Source organism: Lathamus discolor, chromosome 21 (assembly GCF_037157495.1).
Source record: "Lathamus discolor isolate bLatDis1 chromosome 21, bLatDis1.hap1, whole genome shotgun sequence".
In the NCBI taxonomy this organism is placed as follows: domain Eukaryota; kingdom Metazoa; phylum Chordata; class Aves; order Psittaciformes; family Psittacidae; genus Lathamus; species Lathamus discolor.
The window spans coordinates 797277-816531 of NC_088904.1; the positions used below are offsets into that span (position 1 = coordinate 797277).

A 19255-nucleotide genomic window follows, 5' to 3' on the forward strand; every position below is an offset into this window, starting at 1 on the left:
CTCCCGGCTGCATCCGCTCCATGGGATGCTGCTCCAGAGCCTGGACACTTCCTAAGGAGAACCTGCACTGCGATGGGTTTGGCTCCGGTCTCGATGTTTCTCTGACCTTTAATGGAAGAGGGCTCTGCAGCTGAGGTTTCCTTGTAAAGCCCCTCTATGTGCTTTAACCCTGATGCTCTGTAAGGAACCACATCCGTTTACATCCTGAGCCCTGGTGGCAGTCCTTGTCTGTAAAAACATCACCTGCAGTGATTTACTGCTTCCACTGTGTGCTGGCATCGCTAAGAAAGCTGCCGTCAAAGCTGCCTGTCAGAGCTGGTGTTAAAGACAGAGGAGAGAGACAGAGGGATTTCAGAGCCCCTCGGATCAGTAAGAAACAAGAGGTTTCCCTCCTGAAAATGGGCATTAATGGAGCATCACTTAGTGTTTAATTAAAGCAAAAGGGCAGTCAGCTGCGGGCCAGCTCTCAGGCTGGCGCAGGCTGAGCTTAGAGCAGGAACTCAGGTTTGGTTTCTCTTTGCAGCCCGCGTGGACCAGGCGCATCCTTGGGCCCCAGCACGTTCAGAAGCTGCCGGCTGGGAGCTGGGCAGTTTCTGTGCGCAGGTAAAAGGCTGCGTCAGCGGGGCCGGGATGTGCAGACGGTTCCGTGCTTTCAGCAGTGAGCATAAAACCTGGCGCTTGACTTGGGTGGTGGAATGAGCCCGTGCAAAGCTCCGCGGGCTGAAGGTGATGTAACTCCCTCTGCACCTGAGGCTGACCCGGGGGCTGTGCTCTATCGTGCTCATTGTAACACAGGCTGAAGCCCAAATGCTGCCGGTGCTCCTGGGGCAGGGAGAGAGGGGTTGGGCTGGTAAAAGGGAGGGCGGAAAACACCCGGTGGAGGATGTGGCCTCCAAAACCCGGGGTCCTCCTGCTCAGCTCCTTTGTGTCTTACAGGGATGGAGCAGGAAGCTCCGGCTGGGCCGAGCTGCCCAGGGAGCAGAAGAGCCCTGCTGCGGATGACGGCTTGCGTTAGGTCAGCAGGTGCCGGCTGGAGCTGGCATGGAGCAGGCAGCAGCTCCTGCTTTCACACGGCCGCCCCACCGCGGTGTGGGTCCTGGCCGCCCTCCGCAATCACGCTGGGCTGCCGAAGGGGGCCTGTTTTTAGGAGCATAAGCACAGCGGAGGGAGAGCAGCCTGCGCCCGGGCCCTGGGCACCAGCAATGAGCTTCCTGCAGTGGCTGCATCCCACGGAGCAGCTGCATCAGTGGGTGCCCGCTCCTGCCAACAAAGAGGTTTGCACTCAGGCCTTTCAGACAATCTTCCTTTAATACAAAGTCAATATATCTACATACACAGTGGTGTGAAAACCACTTTACTGTTTCAGTTTGAAAGAACAGTGTGAAAGCAACAGCACTTTGCTCTCATACAAAGGAAAAAAACCTCCCCCCTCCCCCCAGCTTGTCCAGTCAGATTTTGCTGCAACAGACTTAGAAATTTGGGCAACTTTCACACAAATAAGAAGTAAAATCTCGAAGAAGCCTTTCATTCGATTCTGGGTTTGTTCTCAGGTGAAGACAGGACCGAGGCGGGTGGGGGGGTTCTGGGTAGCACTTGATGGCCATGATTAACCCCTTCGAGAAGAGTAAAAAAGGACAAGTCACAAAGCAGTGCCCAGGGCAGCGCTGGCCTCGTGCACCCCCGCAGGCCCCCTCCTCAGCACGGACACGCACAAGAGCATCTTACCCCCAGCCCAGCAGCCAGACGGGGGCTGGTGCCTACAGCACAACAGCCGCGGTCAAACCCTGCCTGTGCTGGACTCGCCCTCAGCCTTCGGCCTCGGTAAGACACTGGTGTGGTTTTAATCCCCCAGTTCACCCCCGGCCCTGGTAAGAGTCAGAGGTGAAGGGGAGCGGGGTCGGCGCTGCCGCCCCCTCCAGAGCCATGGGATATGTCTGAAAACCAAAAGAACCCAAAAATCAGGAAATCCAGCAAGGACGTTTTTGTTCTTACGTGAGCAAGTTCAACCTTTTAAATGGTAGAAAAGCAATATGTAGAAGTAGCAATTTGCACTGCATTTTTATATATCACAGCCATTACACGTAACATTTCTACAGTGAAAAAATAGACTGTCTTTGAACAGAATATGAACAAATAAGCAAATTTTTCTTTTTAAATTCATTGACTGATATTCTTTGTCTTTTTTTCTTAAAAAAAGAAAAAAAAGGAAAAAATACACTATTTAAAAAAAAAAAAAAAAGGTAATGTCACTTGGTACAGTTACATCGATGCTTTAAAGAAAGCCACTCGCAGGATCTGCCTTGGAACCAGCACACTTGGGCTTCCCCACCTATTCCTATAGCCAGGGCATGGGCGCAGCTGTGCCAATGGGCTCGGGGTGGGACGGCACCGGGGCAGCCCTGAGGGTCTCTGCACCAGGAGCTGGTGCCTGCTGGAAGTGATTTTCTTGGGCTCCTTCCAGTGGGATGCTCCCAGCAGGAACGGGCTGGGGGGGGCAGCGCTGGGGCTGGGTGAGTGGGCGATGGAAGGGGCAGGGGGGGCCCAGCTCTGCGCCGATTAATGCCTTAGGGGCAGCTGGAGGTGCTGAAAAGGGGGAGCGGACCGGGAGCTGCCACCTCTGCCGCTGGCACTGGGGTGGGAGGGAAGCAGGGAGGGAGGGGGCCCCGAGCCCAGGCAGGGCTGGGTCCGTGCCTCTCTCCCTGTGGGATTTTAAATATCCTAAAAAATAAGTTTTGGAATTAGAAGAAATGAGGAATGTTCCGAGTATTCCAAAGGAGAGCCAGAAAACCTCGCGCGCGGCAGGGGCTGTCCGCAAGGTGCCTGTAAGCCCAGAACCATCCCAGTGCTGATAGCGAGGTTATTAAGACTCCAGCTAGAAGAACTCCTGACCCTAAGTGTTGAGATTTAGTTCCTTATCTTTTTCAGAACCCCTTCAGTTCTGCAAGTGACTTCCTTTAAAGCCTGCCAACTATGTTAGTAAATGAACTGAACTCTAATGATGTAACCAAAGTCGGTTCCTTCCCTTCTCCAGCGGTAACGTCGCCAAGGTGGGTTTGAGCTTTCGGATCTGTCTCCTGATGTCCGTACGTCCTCCACAGCGAACACCACTTGAGGTAACAAGAGCAGGTCACCACTTAAAGCAGTCCTTCAGCAATCTCCCGAGCTGCCTCTTCACGGTCCAGGTTACAACATGGAGTTCCTGAAGGGGTGTTCCTTTCAGTCCTTCCCCCTGCTCCCCAATGCATTGTCCAGATGAAAAGGTACTTCTTCTGATTCAGTTTTGTAAGTTCAAGCACTCCTCCTGGGTCAAAAGAGGCCTTCCAGGACTTAAGTGGTTGGTAAAGTCTGCACAACGGATGGCTTTTTATGTTGCATAGTGATCAAAACTTCCCAGATACTCCAGAGCTGCCTGGTAACAGAACTGGTATTCATCCTATGGACAGAAAGAGAACCAGCTTCAGAGGTCTGCAACAGCTCCTCGGGCGCCCTGCCCCGGCTTTCCAGGCTGCCTGGGCAGGAACCAGGCACAGGCTCCTTTAATCCCAAAGAGCTGCAAACTACGGGGGAAGGAAACCCCTTCCCTTTATTGTTCGTGCATCTCCGACACCCATCATCCCCCCAGGAACCCTTCTGAATGGGGGCTGGTTTGGAGGCACTGGGGTGGGGATGAGGGAAGACTCGAGGCTGGTGGCTGGGATGGAGGCTTTAAGAGACCATAGCTGAGGTGAACTCGGAGCAGCCTGGGCTGAGCAAGCTTCGGGTGCGGTTTCTGCTTGGGTTGGCTTGGTTAGGAAGGTAAAACACAGGCTCCAACCCAGCCAGGGCAGCCCAGGGCTTGGCTGCAGCCCCTCTCGCTGTGACAGGATGGGTGCCCCACTCCCCTTACCTCTGTTTGCACCATTGCAGGTCGTTGTGTTCGCAGCATCTTGACTGTCTGGAAAATATCTACAACACCCTCGTAACGCATCCTCTCCAGGACGATGCTCAGCGTGATGAACACTCCGGTCCTGCCCACGCCAGCGCTGCAGGAACGGGAGGCAAAACGGGAGCTGAACGTTACAGTGTGCAAATGGTGCTCTAATGCTGAGGCTACGCCATGGCTGAGCTGGGTCTTATGCCCATGTGAGAACCGGAGGTAGGAAAGAGTGGAACTGCCAGAGTGGGTGACCCAAAGACATGGTGGAGAAGGTGGAATAAAAGAAAGAATCTAAAGCTCTGGGTAGTGGTGACCAGCACCAGCGTGGAAATCATTCCCAACATGTAACATCAGGCCTCTTCAATTACAGACTGTGCAGAATGCCTCCATTCTCCTGCCCAGGGGATGGGAGATACAGTTCTTGCTATCAGCAAATACCCCCCAGTAGTGTCAGAGATGCAGAACTAGGTTAAGACTGGTACAAAACACTTCTAATTCTGCAGGTCAGCTACTGATTAACAGTGTGGGTCCCAGCTCCTTCAGAGCATCAGCATTTCATACCTCTCCCTTAGGTGCAAAGGGCTAAAGGCCTGAAGGGACGTGAGGTTGGGTGGCAGAAGCAAGTGTTTGGCACCCCCCCCCCCCCGCCTCCAGACACCCCCAGAAATCGGCCTGCAAAGATGGGCTGGGAAAGGAGGGCGAGAACTCCGGGATTTGAATTCTCTCTGCTCCTTCCCATGCAGAGCTCAATGGGATGTTGCCACTGGCACAAGCCTACCTGCAATGGACAGAGATGGGGCCATCCTGGCCAAACTGCTCCTTGGTCTTATGGACCTGGCCGATGAAATCAATGAAGCCTTCTCCTGATTTGGGCACGCCCTGCTCCGGCCAGTCCGTGAACTGGAACTGCCGCACGGTTCGGGACTGCCCATCCTGGGGGGAACAGCAACACTGAAACACCCCGGGCACACAAGGCAAAGAACCCCCCCCGGTGTTGCTGGGTCACCGAGGGGCACAAAAACCAAGCCCAGTTTGTTACAAGCAGGTGGAGGGGTGCGTGTGTTATCAGTGATGGAGTTGTTCGTGTTGCGGCTGTCAGGCCTGAGCTGTGCTCCCGGCAGGGAGCTCTGCCCACTGCAAACCTGCACAGATGGAGGCTGCAGCAAAAGGACCATTCAAGGTGAGGCCGTGGCCTCTCCATCAATCCTGCGCGAGAGCTGCCCCGGTGTCAGAACTGCAGCTGACAGGAGGATAAATCTTGTCCTGCCGGGACCGATGAGGCATCCTCCTCCTCAACCTTGCAGCTCCGAGGAGCAGGTTCTATAACTGGCAACCTCCGAAGCAGGAGCCTGCTTTGAGAGGGAGGGTTCCATTTGCTAAACACACTTCTGAGATGTTCCTTTGGATGAGAAATCTGACACTGAATCTACAATGATTCGAGTGAATGTGGCCCTTTGACTACGAGTAACAGTGCCTCCCCTGCGTGCCATCCATCTGCCGTAGGGTGCAGAGGCTCCTGGGGTTTGTACTGGCTGTTTGCAGAGATGCTGTTTTCTGCTTTCATCTCAAATAAGCTGCAGGTAAAGCCAGAAGCTGGGTACAGCGCTACTCGAGTGACTCACTACTGTGATTAGTGAGCACAGGTTACAAAACTACTTTCCATCCGTGAGAAGAGTCAAGTATATTCAAGTATAGGCTGTGTTTGTGTGCTCCGCTCCTCACTGCAACTAATGTGATGCTAATCCTCTCCTCCACTGATGCTAATCCCAGACTCTGTGTCACAGAGGAAGTGTTTACACCTCAGTCTTTCCTATGGGAGCTAAACCACACCAAACTCCCTTGGTTTCTGTACCCACCTCCCCTATTGCATGGGTTTGCACCACTCCAGCCCAGCCCCAACCCTCACAAGCACATCCTGCCCCACTTACCCTGGCATCAGTGACCTTGAACTCCCGCAGGATGTACTGGGGCATGTTGTACTCAGCCATGGGATCCACCACGAAGTACTGGTACCGGGCAGAGCGCTCCGCTGGCCAGTACTGATGGCACTTCTCCTGCCAAGGGCAAAGGAAGGGCTCCGTTAGCCCTGGTGCTGCAGCCTCCCCCCCATGCTCCTCCTCAGCACGCACTCACCCGCCCCATCTCCCGCAGCTTCGTCAGCATCACCACGATGGTGGAGTTGTTCTCCCACAGCATCCGCCAGAAATCCTCCGTGGTCTCTGCCAGGGGCCCTTGGGTGGCAATGTAAGCCTTCTGCTGCCTGCAGGAGAGCCCAAACCCCGCGCTGGGTCAGTGGCGTGGGGAGAGCTGCTTGGGGAGCAGCTTTGGGAAACGCATGCAAAGGCTGGAGAGCAGGGAATCAGACGGGACTGCTAGGGAAGAACAGGACCAGTGCAGGGGCAGGAGGTGGCTCTGGTGCTAACAGTCAAACCCTGACTGCATTTCCCAGCAGGATGTCCTGGATGGGAGAAGGTGCAGAAACGTGCACGCGGGGTTGCGGTGCTGCCTCAGTTACGGCTCAGCTTTAGGTGCCTGAGCTCTGAGCACACCAGGGGAAGGCTGCAGCTCGGGGCATGGACTGCCTGTGGGAAGCTGGCAGAAGTCATACACAAGTAATAAAAAGGCTCATCTGTTTTTAGAAACCTCCCACTGGCACAATGCACCCCGCACTCGCACGCTATGTTTAGGACCTGCAGCTGGAGAAGGCTTTGGTTTCTTTTAGGGAATAAGTAATTCTAAGATCACAGGGAATAAAGCTGATCAGAAGGTTCTATTTGAGTCGGTGTGGGGGTTGTTGGCCGTCAGGAAGAGGGAATTCACCTCTAGCATTGTACCACTGTGTGTATGGAGCAGAACAACCGACTCCCCCCGTTCAAACCTGGTCCAGCCCTTCCTGCCTCTGCATCCTTGGACTCATACCCAGAGACCTCCCAGAGCGTGGTGGGCAGTAAGGTGCTGGTTACCTGTAGCCATCGATGAAGCTGGCATTGATGTAGTCGGAGCCCTCCACTCCTCGGATGGGCTGGAGGCAGACGCGGGTGGTCTCGTAGGGCATGATGTTCACCAGGCGGTTCTTGAACTTGTTGCAGGGGAGGTTGGCGCTGATGAACCTGGAGGTGTGAGCTTTGGAGTTGGCGAGGCGCTGCGGGCAGAGCAGAGCACAACCGTTGCTCACCTGCTGGGTTTCGGCTTGAGCCCTACTGAGCCCACTTGTGCCCCCCTGTCCCACCGCGCTGTCCTGCCTGCTGGGGCCTCCTGTTTATTGAAGTGAGTGGGGACAGAGCCCGAGCCCTTGCCCTGAGCAGAACTTCCCAGAGGACAAGTTAAACCCCCCTCATCTAAGGAGGGAGCAAATTCAACCTCACTGGGCAATGACCAGAGCAGCGCCCTGCGAACAGCAGCAGCATCAGTCAGGAAAGGAATTACTTCTCTAACACGGCCTCAGAAAGTTCCCATCTGCCTTAAAACCGCTGCCTGTGTGCTGTGGATGCCAGCAGAACAACGCTCCTGAGGAACATGGAGCCTTGCGCAGGGCCTGCTGTCCCCATCCAAGCATCTACCATTACCTTGAACTCCAGCTCCATGCCTGTCACGTGCTCTCTGGCTTCGATCTGTGCCAGCTTCTGGATGTAGGTGTAGAGATTCCTGGCTGGGACCTCTGTGTTGCCACAAGCAACAGCCTCAAGCAAGGCATCGTGTATAAAGCTGTACTGGTCTTCTGTCTGTACCATGTAGTTGCGCTGTGACCTCATGAGGGTGACGTGCCCGTAAATGTCCACTGTCTTCTCATGCTTTATCCTCTCCAGCATGGCATCGATCACGATGAAGCAGCCGGTCCGTCCAACGCCCGCGCTGGAAAGGAAAGGCAGAAGATGAAGAAGGGTTTCCCCTTCCACGAGTGCCACAAGCTGCAGAAAACACAGGGTACAAACAGATGCGCAGGGCCAAGAGGTGAACAAGAGACACTCAAGTGCCTGGGAAGGAACCACAGCTGCTGATGGAAGGTGCGAAGCTGCCCCTGGTGCTGTGCCCGTTGCCCCTCCCCACTGCTCTGCCCCTTTTCTCCTGCCTCTTGCTCTGTGACAGCCTCAGGACACAGCTCTTGCACCAGACACCCACTTAGGACAGCCCCAGGTAGTGGGCTCTGGGCTGAACTAAAGGCTGGCCTGATCCAAGGGCTTAAAAAGCACCTTTAATCACCCAGACCTTTCAGCAGCTGAGACACTGCTGATGTCGTAAGGGGTAAAGTGTCACCTCTTGTCCTCAGCGTGCCTGTGCGTGGGGTAACACCAAACCTGGCTCTGCGGGGCCAGGCACTTGCTGCTGTTAATAAAGGGTTTCCTTTTACCATTGCAGTGCAGCCCCTTTTTTCCTGGAGCCCCCCTGGTCTGGGTTAATGAGACCAGCACCTGACCCAGGCGGGTGACTGGAGCTGTGGCAAGGATTCAGCAGCTGATGTGGGCGCGGGGCTCCGCGCGGTGTGAGCCGACAGCTCCTTGTTCAGCCTCCGAGGTACATGGCGATTGCCATCTGCAGGGTTAGGGACAGGTGCCCACTTACAAAGCCTGTTTAGAGGCAGGATTAGCTCCCCCAGCAGCCTGTACAGAACTCCAATGTCTTCCCCCAGTGCAGAGTAAGCTGCAGGTTCCTCCACACCCGCCTGAGGAACACGGGGATGTACTGAGGCTGCAGGCATTCCTCTTGGGTTGGAACCTGAATTAGGGAAAATACCTGCCCAAAGCAGCTTCTTCCACTCTGTCATTCTCAGAGCGGCTGCAGCACTCAAAACCCCCTCTTTGAATCACTGTCAGCTCTCTCCTTGACAGCAGCTCTGCCTCCCAAACAGCCGCTGCAGCAACACCAAGCAGCTTCCTAGGTCACATCCATCCTCCTCCTTTCTCAGTGTGACAAGAAACAACCCCTACACAAACCAGACACCAGCACAGCACGGGCTGCTTCCCACTGCGAACACGAGCCCAGTGCTTGGTGCAAACTGAGCCCCTCACTCAGCAGCTCCGGGACTTCTGCACTCAGTGAAAACCCCAAGGAGCCTCCTCCGATGGTGCCTGGGACAGGAGAGCTCTGGTTGGGCACTCGCCAGGAGGCTGCACCCATCTCTAGGTGCAAATCCACACCCTTCCAAGCTGCCTCCCTTGCAGACGGCCCCACGCAAGAGTGACGTGAAGGAAATCGGTACCTGCAGTGCACCACGATGGGACCGGCGTCGGGGGGGTTGCAGGTTTTCACCCGTCTCAGGAAGGCCAGGAACGGGGTTGGGTACTCGGGAACACCGTGGTCAGGCCACGCTGTGAACTGGAACTGCCGAACCTCCCGCTTCTCACTGGAGCCGTTCTGCACAGACAGAAGAGCACCAGGAGGTGCCAACACAGGTCATGCCCTGCCTGTAGGGAGCCCAGCTCCAGGGTGACCCCAGGATAAAGCTCACCTTATGAAGGGAGAACGTTCGAACGCAGAATGTGGCCAATTCAATGGTATCGAGTAACGTCACTTGAATCATCCCATAGGTGTCTGTACCTCGGCCTGGCCAGTACTGGTCACACTTTATCTGGAAGACAAGAGGCACTGCTGAGAGCTGAACAAACCCTGCAGGGGAAGCCCATTCCAGAACGGTCTTGTGTTGCCCAGGTTGCAAAGGGGAGGGAAGGACAAGAACTGTCTGTCCAGAGCATCACAACAGGGACAAACCCAGCACGAAAAGCTCCTCCTGACTAAGCACAGCCTTTGATGCACCACATCAATCATGTAGACAATAGACTGGAATGATCCTGAAGACCAGAGTGAATGTACTGGGGCTTGTTAAACAAGAGAACTGAATGCGAAACTTGCCACATGATTAACTCTGAGACAGACCTACAAAGCATGCAGTGGGATTGAGTGTCCTCTCCTCTTGGAATTGCAAAGGAGGCTGCAGCTTTCCAGGGTGAATGCTTTGGGTTTTTTTCCAAAGCAATGAATCACGGGACTTTTAGGGTGCTGGCAAAGCAGCAGCAATCCCCCACTGACATCCATGTGGGCTGCAGATCAAAGGGATCTGCTGTTCCCCAGCCCTACCCTCCAATCCCCCAGGATTATGACTAACCAGTCATCCCTCTCCTGCATCTTACCCGTGATTTCTCCTCCAGCTTAGTCATCATAACAATAGTGGCTGAACGCTGCTCCCACACCATCCTCCAAAAGTCTCCAAAGGTCTCTGGCAGAGGCCCCTGCGTGGCAATGTAGGCATTCTGCTTCCGATAGCCATCAATGTAGTTGGCATTAATGTAATCACTGCCCACAATTCCTGCATCAGATCAGAGCAAAAGCAAGTGAGTGAATTGCATGGGACTTTCTATATGGTTGGAAGCATGAGGAGATGCTGGTACAGAGAATTCCCCTGCAAAAGTACTGGAGACATCGTGGCTCGATGGGTTAGAATCACAGCTGGGAGTAACAGGCTTTTTGCAAGCTTCTCCTAGCTCAAGCTCCTGCCTCGAGGGTCTGCATTGCAGGGAGAGAAATAACTGCTTGCAGAAGGCATTAAAGAGACAGAATCTCAAGCCTTGAAATCACGGTCCTCTCACTGGTGTGCTAACAAGTCCTGGTCCAGGGCTCTTGCTCCTCTGGTCCCAAAAGGACAAAACTAAGTCCTTGTCCCAGAACACCCAGCAAATGGCAGCAAATGGAGCTGGCTGACGCACTGCGCTGTCCATAGTCTAATTCCAGGTGGTGAGCTACAGCTGGGCAAAGCAAGGAATAAAACCAGGCCTGATTCAGCCAGGAAAGGCTTTGAAATGACAGCCTCTGACTTGCTCTGAGCTGTCCGCTGTCGTTTTCAGGAGTGGGCTTTTTCCTATTCACGAGTTCCAGGCTATTGAGTTACAGCTGCTTTGCCCATGTCCTCGCTTGAGGGCTTCGATGCGAGTGGCAGGAGGTGCTGCCAGAGCGGGGAGGGCGACTGGGCCATGGCAGCAGCGAAGTGCTCTGAAGTGAGAGCAGACCCTGGCGAGCGCCGATGCTCAGGTTGAGCTTCAGAGAGCCACGAGGCTGGCAGCGAGGAGCTGCTGGCGAGGGGCAGGGTCCTGCTACCCCGTGATTAACTCCGCACCAAGCGCTTCACTCCTGCCTCCAGGGGAGCCAGCAGGAGGGGAGCGGTACCACCATGAAATTGGGCTGCTGGTCCCCATCCTGCGGCAGGAACAGCCATGGCTGCGTCTGCTGGCGAGGTGCGACCCACGCCGAGCTGCCTGCCAGCCCTCACGGGTGCTTGGTGATTTCAGCTGTGGTAGAAATGGCTTTTGATTAGATTTCTGGAGGGTTCCCTGCCCCCATTCCTGCCCGAGCTGAGACCCCAGGGGGAAGGCGCCTGCGCAGCGGCAGCAGGAACGTGATCGAGGCTGAGCTTCCGGAATCAATCTCCTCTCCAGCCCCCTCGGGTCCACTCTGTGATTTCAAATGGTGGCCACGAGCCCCTGCAATGTGTCGCTGTGTGACGGGCCCGGCTACAGAGAAGGCCCAGAATTAAAGCCACTGCTTCTTCCTGACCAAGCAGACGGCGGCAATCTGCAGCCTTGACAAATCCAGCTTTAAAATAAAGAGAAAGCAACAACTCATTCCTCCAGCTCCTTTCGTCTTCCAGCCCTCAGCATAAACCACAGCCTGGTAGGAAGGAACACGCCAGCCAAGACATGTCAGAACCTCTCAGATCCTTGAAAATGAAGCCCTGGCCAGTCATACTTGCACCATCGGTCCCTCACGATGCCACCAGGGCAGAGATGGGCTTGCTGCCTGCATGCAACCCCTTCCTGAGAGCCAAGGCCAGCCCAAAGAGCCCTTCACTTCTACACTTGTGCTCTGTTCTTTTCCCTTGGATGACAAGGCAACTTTTCAGAGCCATTGCTTGCCTCATACAATATTAATCTCAGAAGCAAACCAAGCCAGAGCAGAGTCATCTTCACAGTCTGAAAGGTTTCAAACCCTCTAATGGCAGACAGGACCAAACCAGATTTGTGCAGCTTCTTGGCAGATCACCACGATCTGTTGTTACCTCAGAACAGCTCTGCCACTTCTCCACGTCCCTCGGCATTACCTCGGCACAGGGAGATTATTCCAGCAATTCCCTTGTCACGAAGGCTTCTGCGTTAACCTTTCCATTCAGCAGGGGGTTATGAGGACATCCCATATCCTCTCTACACCCATGATCAGCTCTTGGCGATGCAAGACCGGTCTTAAATGCTTTATCTGCCCAGCACAGCCACACACAACCCGAGACGATGGAACTAAAGTATTATCTCAGCGGCAGCAACCAAAGCACGTGCCCTGTTCAACTGCATCATCTCCATCACCAAAAGGCCCCTCTTATCCCAGCGTGCACCAGAGCAGCTCTGTCAAGAGCCACGAGTTGTGAAATCCAATGTAAATTTCCTGCTGCACCATCCCTCACGTAAGAAGCTCAAGAAACAATTTCTGACCCTACGAGGCTACCAGGGACCCCTTCTCTGCTGAGCCTTGCAGGGGCCAGGAGCTGCACAGCAAGCAACCTTCCCATCACGACAGCTCAGCAGCCTCTGCTGTGCTGCTGATGCCCGCATTGTACTGTTAGCCCTGGGCTTACTTCTCACTCATCCCCTCTGCAGGTACGCTCCACGTTCACTGCCACCCACTGACCTGGTCCTGCTCCCTCTGAATGCTTCCTGTTAGTCAGATACGCATCGAGCCAGGATCAACAAGTAAAGGGAAGAGAGTTTCTTGCTAAACCAGCTCTTGGAATGAGGGACTACAGGGAATGTGCAGCCACCAGGATTTAACCAACGCCTGCTTTACAGAGGTACCTCCTCCTTGCCAAACTCCGGGGGAGATGTAGAGAGAACATAAAGAGAGGATAGCAGGGAAGGGAGAAGAGCATTTGCCATACGTTTCCCTGCAGCAACTTCAGGTGCTACCACGCAGGAGCGGAGGTGCTCAGTACCTTCGATGGGCAGCAGGATGACGCGCGAGTGGTCGTAGGCAATCACGTTGGCGTATCGGTTTTTGGGCTTGTTCACTTCGAGGTTGGAGTGCTCCCAGGTGAACTGCTGGCCAGGGTCAATGGACTGCAGGAATTGGGAGAGAAATGAGAGTCAGAGAGGGGAAAAGCAGCAGATCAAGCTCTCAATGCCTCATTCCACATGGGACAGATCCTGGCTCTGAAGATGGAGCTCAGGAACGCAGCGTTCACCGTTTGCTTCCCTTGAGAGCTAATCTTTAGTGTGGAAAAGCCCCAGCCTGGTGGCACATGGTGCTTATGTCCTATCTCCCTTGGTCCCAGGTGCACCCAGAGCGGTACCTGACACAATTCCCCCTCTGGCATGGTGCGACCTGGTGGCAAAAGCATCAGTGTAATTCCAGGCTGCAATACAGAGGCCTCGGAGCCTACTTCTGCACTGGATTAGTTACAGCCCTGCTGATAAACGGCCAGCAAAGGGGAGAGAACAGGCACAAGCACATCAGGATATATTTATGAAATGATGAAGAGCCTCAATCTGTGCATGGTTAAACTGAACAACCATTAAGAGGGCATAAATATACCAGTGTCTCAGTGAGTACTAATACCTAGGAAGAAGATGATTAGGCTAGGACAAGGTTTATAACCACATGTGCTAATGGGATATGAAACATCAGGGAAAAAAACTTGCTGTCATGGGCAGCAGGAAGGGACTTGGCTGCTCTGTACAGAGCAGAGACAGCAGAGAGAGCATCACTTGGGGCCACAACTCGGTGCTGAAGGTCTCCCAGGTCCGAAGGAGGGAGGAAGCACCACGGAGCCTGGCAGGGTGCATGTGAGGAGCGTGTTTGCCTGGACAGAGGAGGGGTAAGGACCCTGGCCTTAAGCAAAGGAATCAACATGGATTTTTCCTAGAGGGGATGAAGGAATAAATGGTAAAATGCACTGGAGAGAAAAATCCTCTCTCCTGTCCGGGTGATTTATGCCAGGTTTGGGCGGTTGCGTTGGGTTTTTCCCCCCTCTAAAGTCCATCTGTCCCAGATATGGAAATTAGGTTAATTACATTTACCTCTAAATCCTCAGCCAGCAAATTAAATAAAACAAGGGCTTAATTCCTTCATCATTTTGCAGAGCCCTTGGGGTTTGCCTCAATTGGAAGCTTGGCAGGAACGTGCAGAGCTGCCTTTCCCACTGTTCGCTCTCCCTCTCCCCGCCGCTGCTGGATGCTGGGACAGGGTCCTGCACACACCGACCTGGATTCATCCCTCTGATCCCTCGCCATGCACCCACTGCCCGTGCTCCCCAGAGCTCCCCAGGCACAGCTCAGCTGCAGTGATGGCACAAAACCACCTCACAAAATGTCCTCCTCTTGCTGTGGAGCATCTCTAACTGACGTGTATTTATACTATTGTAACGTGCCTGTTTGCTCTCCATCCCTCTCATCATGCCTCGTGCTCACTTCATTAGTGATGTTTGTTTAGCTCTGGCTCTCCCAGCAGAGGAGGTTGTGCTGGAATGAAGCCAGGGCACTTGGGATATTGCATTATGCAAATCAGCCTTTGAAATCTGGATAGAGCATATTAAGAGGCTGCTGCTCCCCCCTGCACCCCACTGCGGGGTGGGAGACCCCAGCAGAGCAAACCCCCTCCCAGTGGGTGCAGAGCTGTGAGGATGGAGCTGCTTCACGCATGATGATGTTTGCAAGTCAGACCAGGGAGAAACCATCCCAGAACCAGTCCTTTGTTCAGGAAATATCCCCTTGCTCTCTGCCTGCACACAGCACCGGGCAGTCTAGACCAGTTACGAGTCTGAAAACATCAGGGCATTTGGTGTCTTTGAACAACAACAAAGAACATTCAGTCATATGGCCAATCTATAGCGAAAGCAGCCCACGTACCAGTGGCCCCAGCAGCACCACTGGGATTTAACCGGTGCTGATGCAGCCGCAGTACCAGGAGTGGGCAGGAGCAGGTTTGTGCCAGCACACAGCCCTTCCCTGTCTGCTAACAAGGATGCCGTGCTAAGCACTGACAGAGGTAATGAGGGGGCTATGACGCTCATCACCTTCCCCGCTCAGGCTGCCTTGGGACTGGCCCGACCCCTTAGCCCTGGCAAGGTTGGAATTTTACAGTCTGGGATAGCAATTGGGAATGCTGGTCGCTGCGGGAGCAAAACTGAGCAACTAAACACGAGCAGGAAGGAGACAAAAAGAGCGCAAAGCCCCCAGCCAAGACATGGGAGGTACACATCATCCTGTTTTCCCAGCTTTATCTCCGTGGCTGCTGATCGTGTCAGCTGTGGAGGACTCGCTGCTCCTCTCGAGTAACTTCAGCTATCTGAAACCGGCTATCACATTCCTGGGCTTGGTCCTCTCCATGCTCCGCATTAAGACACAGGCACCCCCAAGGACAACTCCCTATCTCATCTGTCCGGCTGCCACCTTCCAGGAATGCATCCCTTTCCCTGAAGGGAGCTCAGACCCTGCCCAAGATTCTTGCTCTCTGGCTCATAGACCAAGCCTCTTTCTGATCTGGAACTGAACCTAGCAAAGCCCTCAGCAAGGACTTCATCTTCAATACACAAATAGCTTCTTTATGTCAGCTAAACCCTTCTGTTGACGTGGATGAGGGCCTTGCTGAATTCCCCGATTCCTAGCTCTGCAAAGCCATGCACAGCACTCACACTTGCTCATACCTCATACTCTTGGGACAGTTTCAGGTTATCATTAGCTTTGAGATGCTCTGTGTGTTCAGCCAGCTCGGAAACGGGGATTGGTGGGTGGCTGAGCATGCCTAAAAGACAAGACAGCAGGAAAAGAATCTCATTTAATAATACCTAAAATTCATCACCATTGCACATGTTATAAGAAAGAAGAAACAAGAAAGGAAAATAAATTACAATGTAAGATCTGCAATGAAAGTAGGGAGGTTAGAAGAGAAGAATTCAGGGCTCGAAATTGTGTCCTTGGAAGTAACAAATCAAAATCAAGGAAATAATAAAACCAATAAAATGAGCGTGTTCTCGTGATGGCCCCGTTTTCAATGTGTAAATCAGAGCAAACCAAAAAGGAAAATCCAAAGAGCAGATGCGTGTGAGCGATTCCAATAGTGGACTTCAAATGAGCAAACGCTGCCAGAGGAACCTACGCAGCAAATGTTCCAGCACCCGCAATGATCAGAAACCAACTCCAACACAAAAGAAGGGAAGGGGCAGGGATCCAGCCAACCATGGTGATGTGGGGCAGGGGAAGGGAATGCAGATGGGGGGAAGCAAGGGAGGCTTTTCAGGAACTGTCCTTTGCACAGCCACTGGCTCTGTAAGCTTCTTGGTGAGTTCATGGACGTGGTGGTCTGAGCTTCACCGCTCCAAGAGCGCAACCAGGTATGGAAATGGGAAGTACTGGCTCCTCTTCCTGCTCACGGCTGGTGGATGACGTTCCTCCTACAGCACAGCCTGCAGATGGCCAGTGCTGCTCTGTCCTCACCCTCTTCCATCTGCAGGACAGGCTGTGCCAGCCCTGCCACAGCCTCTGCTGGGGATGTCATTACCTTTTGTGATGGATGGGGAGGGAAAAGATCCTCTTGCTCCTTCTCAGACTAAGTGATGGGAAGCAATTTGCTGCGGAGACTGATGCCTCCTGACCCTGGTTCACCCTTGCAGTCCTCACCAGCACTCCACTGTGCCGGTACTGATGCACTCAGCACTGCCAGGGAACACACTTGTTCTTCTCCAAGACACACTGGAGGGTCACGCTGCATCCGGCTGAACGCACACCTCAGCCATGAATGGGGCTGAGCAGCGCCTCCGTTTTCAGTCTGAAGTGCGATTTGCACATCCTGCTCCAAGAGGGGCAGCTGGAGCTCTGGGAAGAGCAGGGATCCTTCCCATCCTCCCCTCTCAAATAGCTACGCTGGAAAACGAGGTGGAAAAGCGCTCCGTGCTTCGCTCATCTGCATTGGATCATGTTTTTCCAAAGGCTTCCCATGCTGTCTGCCAGCCGATCCCGCTGCGAGTGACAGCGGACAGGCAAGGGCAGCAGCATGCTGAGAAGCCCTGGGCAATGCCCCCAGTGAGGACGGGAGTGGAGAAGGGATGGAAGCCAGGGAGAATTTCGAGCCCCGTGGGTGTTGGTGTGTGACAAAGCAGCGGCGGTGGCAGCAGCATGGTCAGATACTCTGAAAACTCAGCACAGAGATGGCAAAGCAAGCATGACATCCGCAGTTTTACAGTGACTTCTGGAGAGATGCTGCCTCCCCCAGGCCTGGGGACAGGATGAGTCTGCACAGAGTGGGCATTTGAGCCACCACTCAAACAGGGCTCTCCTAAGCTAACTGGACCTTTAGCGTAGCCACCACTCAAACCAGGCATCTTGTGGTGTGAGGAATCTGGCTCAGAATAGAAGGGACAGGGTGGGCACAGACAAAGAAACCCTCACAAAAACAACCCCAAAGTATTCCAGAGCCTGCTCTGGCTCCATTCACATCTGCTGAGGATCAGGGCAGGAAGTGCCCCCTGCTCATGGAGGAAAAGCTCCTAGTGTGTCTTGCTGCCCACTGCACCTGGACAAGGATTTCTCCTCTGCTTCTCACCCTGGACTGGAAGGTGGCTGCCATCCAGCCCAGTACCACAGCCCCTGGGGGTGTTGGAAGAACTGGTCCCCTCTCTGCCCACGTGGGAGGGGAAGGCCACCGTGGCTGAGAGCCCAAACCAAGCGAACATCACAAGCGCTTTGCTCCGTGTCTGTCCCTCTGCCTCTGAAAGGGCTTCAGTAAGGGCTGAAGAGGGCAGGAAACACACCTTGAGCTGCAGCATCAAAGCCAAACACGACTCCGAACTTCTGGCAGCCCAACTAAAGCTGCCTCCAGATCTCTGTGCATCTCTCTCCCTGACTTCTTTCCCCCTGGGCTGGAGGCAGCCGGGCAGTGCTCGGCCCAGCAGCACAAAGCTAGAGGCTATTTGCTTCAGAACACAGCAGCTACATGAAACCCCACGTGGGGAATGCACGGGGTGGAAGGAAAAACACCCACAGAGAGCCCCAGCAAGAAAAATAATCCCAGATCCTCTCTGGCTCAGAAGCCATGCAGCAGTATGGCCTTCCCTCTGTACGGCAAAGGCCCCCTGTGCCCATCTGGAATGGGAGTCACGTTCCCCCTGAAGGCGTTTCACAGGTTTCCTTCATAAAAGCTCCAGGAAAACTCATCGATGCGACCAGCTCCTGCCAGCCAGCGCTGGCTCCTTGCTGGGGGACATCCCCACCTCCAGCCCCTGGCCGTGAGCACATGGGCACTTGTCTTGTTTTGCTGCTGCTAAAGACAGAAATCCCCTTGTGGGATCGATTTCTGGGGCTCGTTCCAATAAAGGAAGACCGGAAACCTGGGCAGGGAGGAACACTTTCCTGGTCAAAATGGCAAGTGCATGGGGGCTCCCATTAAGATCCAGGAGGAGTCCGATACGAAATGAGCCAGGAGCGGTACTTCCCGGGGACACCAGTGGCACCGCTGCGGCAGCTGCAGGAGCTTCTCTTCTGTCCGCTTTAATTCAATAACTCTTTGTAGAGATGAAGGGAACCGGCTCGCAGGTTCCTCTGCTCAGTGGCCTCCTGGCTACCTGCAGGGCTGCCACCCAGGGAGCCCTCCCAGCAGCATGGGGGGCAGAGGGACCATCGCCGTGGGCTGAGGGTCAGCCAAGGATCAGTGCGGCTGGAAAAGCCACACAGACCCCCTCTGTTCTAACGCGAGGGTTAAGGGGAGGTGGCAGGTGGACTGGGACAGTATTGACAGGAGCAGTCAATCCCAAAGAGATCAATACTTGGATTAAACGATTCAGAGAAACATCCCAGCCTTCCCATCTCTGAGCACAAGCAGCAGCTGCGACTTCACATTTGTCAGCTCACATCTACCCCCCTGTCCAGCATTAAAACAATAAAATCAAACCCACCCAGCAAAGCTGGGATCTTGTTTTCTAATGGGATGAAGTCTTTCAGAGGCAGTCTCATCTAACATTTCAATCACTTGAGTCTCTCTAATCTTATCACAAAAGACTTGATTCTCTGTGCAGCAGCCAACTTGCCAGCAACGTCACCCTAACATCTGTTCCATGGGCCAGAGCCCATCTATCCCTGCAAAATCTGTGCCTGGATGGCATCCTGCATGAAACCAGGGTGTGAGGAGGACCATGGACAGGCCTCTGGTCTTTGTGCTCCTGGAATAACCCGATGCCAAGGAACAGACACCTGCCACAGATGGGAAATGGCTCTTTCCTTGTCGGACATGAAAAGGTGCCTGTGTGGCTCTTTCCACAAAAAGACAGGGGCTCCTCAGCTGCAGCTCTGACTTTTCTCTTTCCCTGCTTTAAGAAGC

The 19255-nt window shown here is 54.0% G+C and overlaps 1 protein-coding gene across 7 annotated transcripts in view; it reads right to left on the bottom strand.

The window, feature by feature from the left end:
• Positions 1 to 2033: 2033 nt before the first annotated feature.
• Positions 2034 to 19255, bottom strand: part of PTPRS (protein tyrosine phosphatase receptor type S) — a 122938-nt gene continuing 105716 nt past the window's right edge. For all 7 annotated transcript variants that reach the window (XM_065699945.1, XM_065699944.1, XM_065699942.1 and 4 more), the window contains 12 exons: positions 15591 to 15688; positions 12882 to 13005; positions 10042 to 10217; positions 9363 to 9482; positions 9114 to 9268; positions 7483 to 7768; positions 6880 to 7058; positions 6050 to 6176; positions 5845 to 5970; positions 4695 to 4849; positions 3887 to 4022; positions 2034 to 3433 (listed from right to left, as the gene is read on the bottom strand). In XM_065699945.1, the coding sequence (XP_065556017.1) occupies positions 3365 to 3433; positions 3887 to 4022; positions 4695 to 4849; positions 5845 to 5970; positions 6050 to 6176; positions 6880 to 7058; positions 7483 to 7768; positions 9114 to 9268; positions 9363 to 9482; positions 10042 to 10217; positions 12882 to 13005; positions 15591 to 15688 (1751 nt within the window). In that variant the 3' untranslated portion in view covers positions 2034 to 3364. The remainder of the gene's footprint in view (positions 3434 to 3886; positions 4023 to 4694; positions 4850 to 5844; positions 5971 to 6049; positions 6177 to 6879; positions 7059 to 7482; positions 7769 to 9113; positions 9269 to 9362; positions 9483 to 10041; positions 10218 to 12881; positions 13006 to 15590; positions 15689 to 19255) is intronic.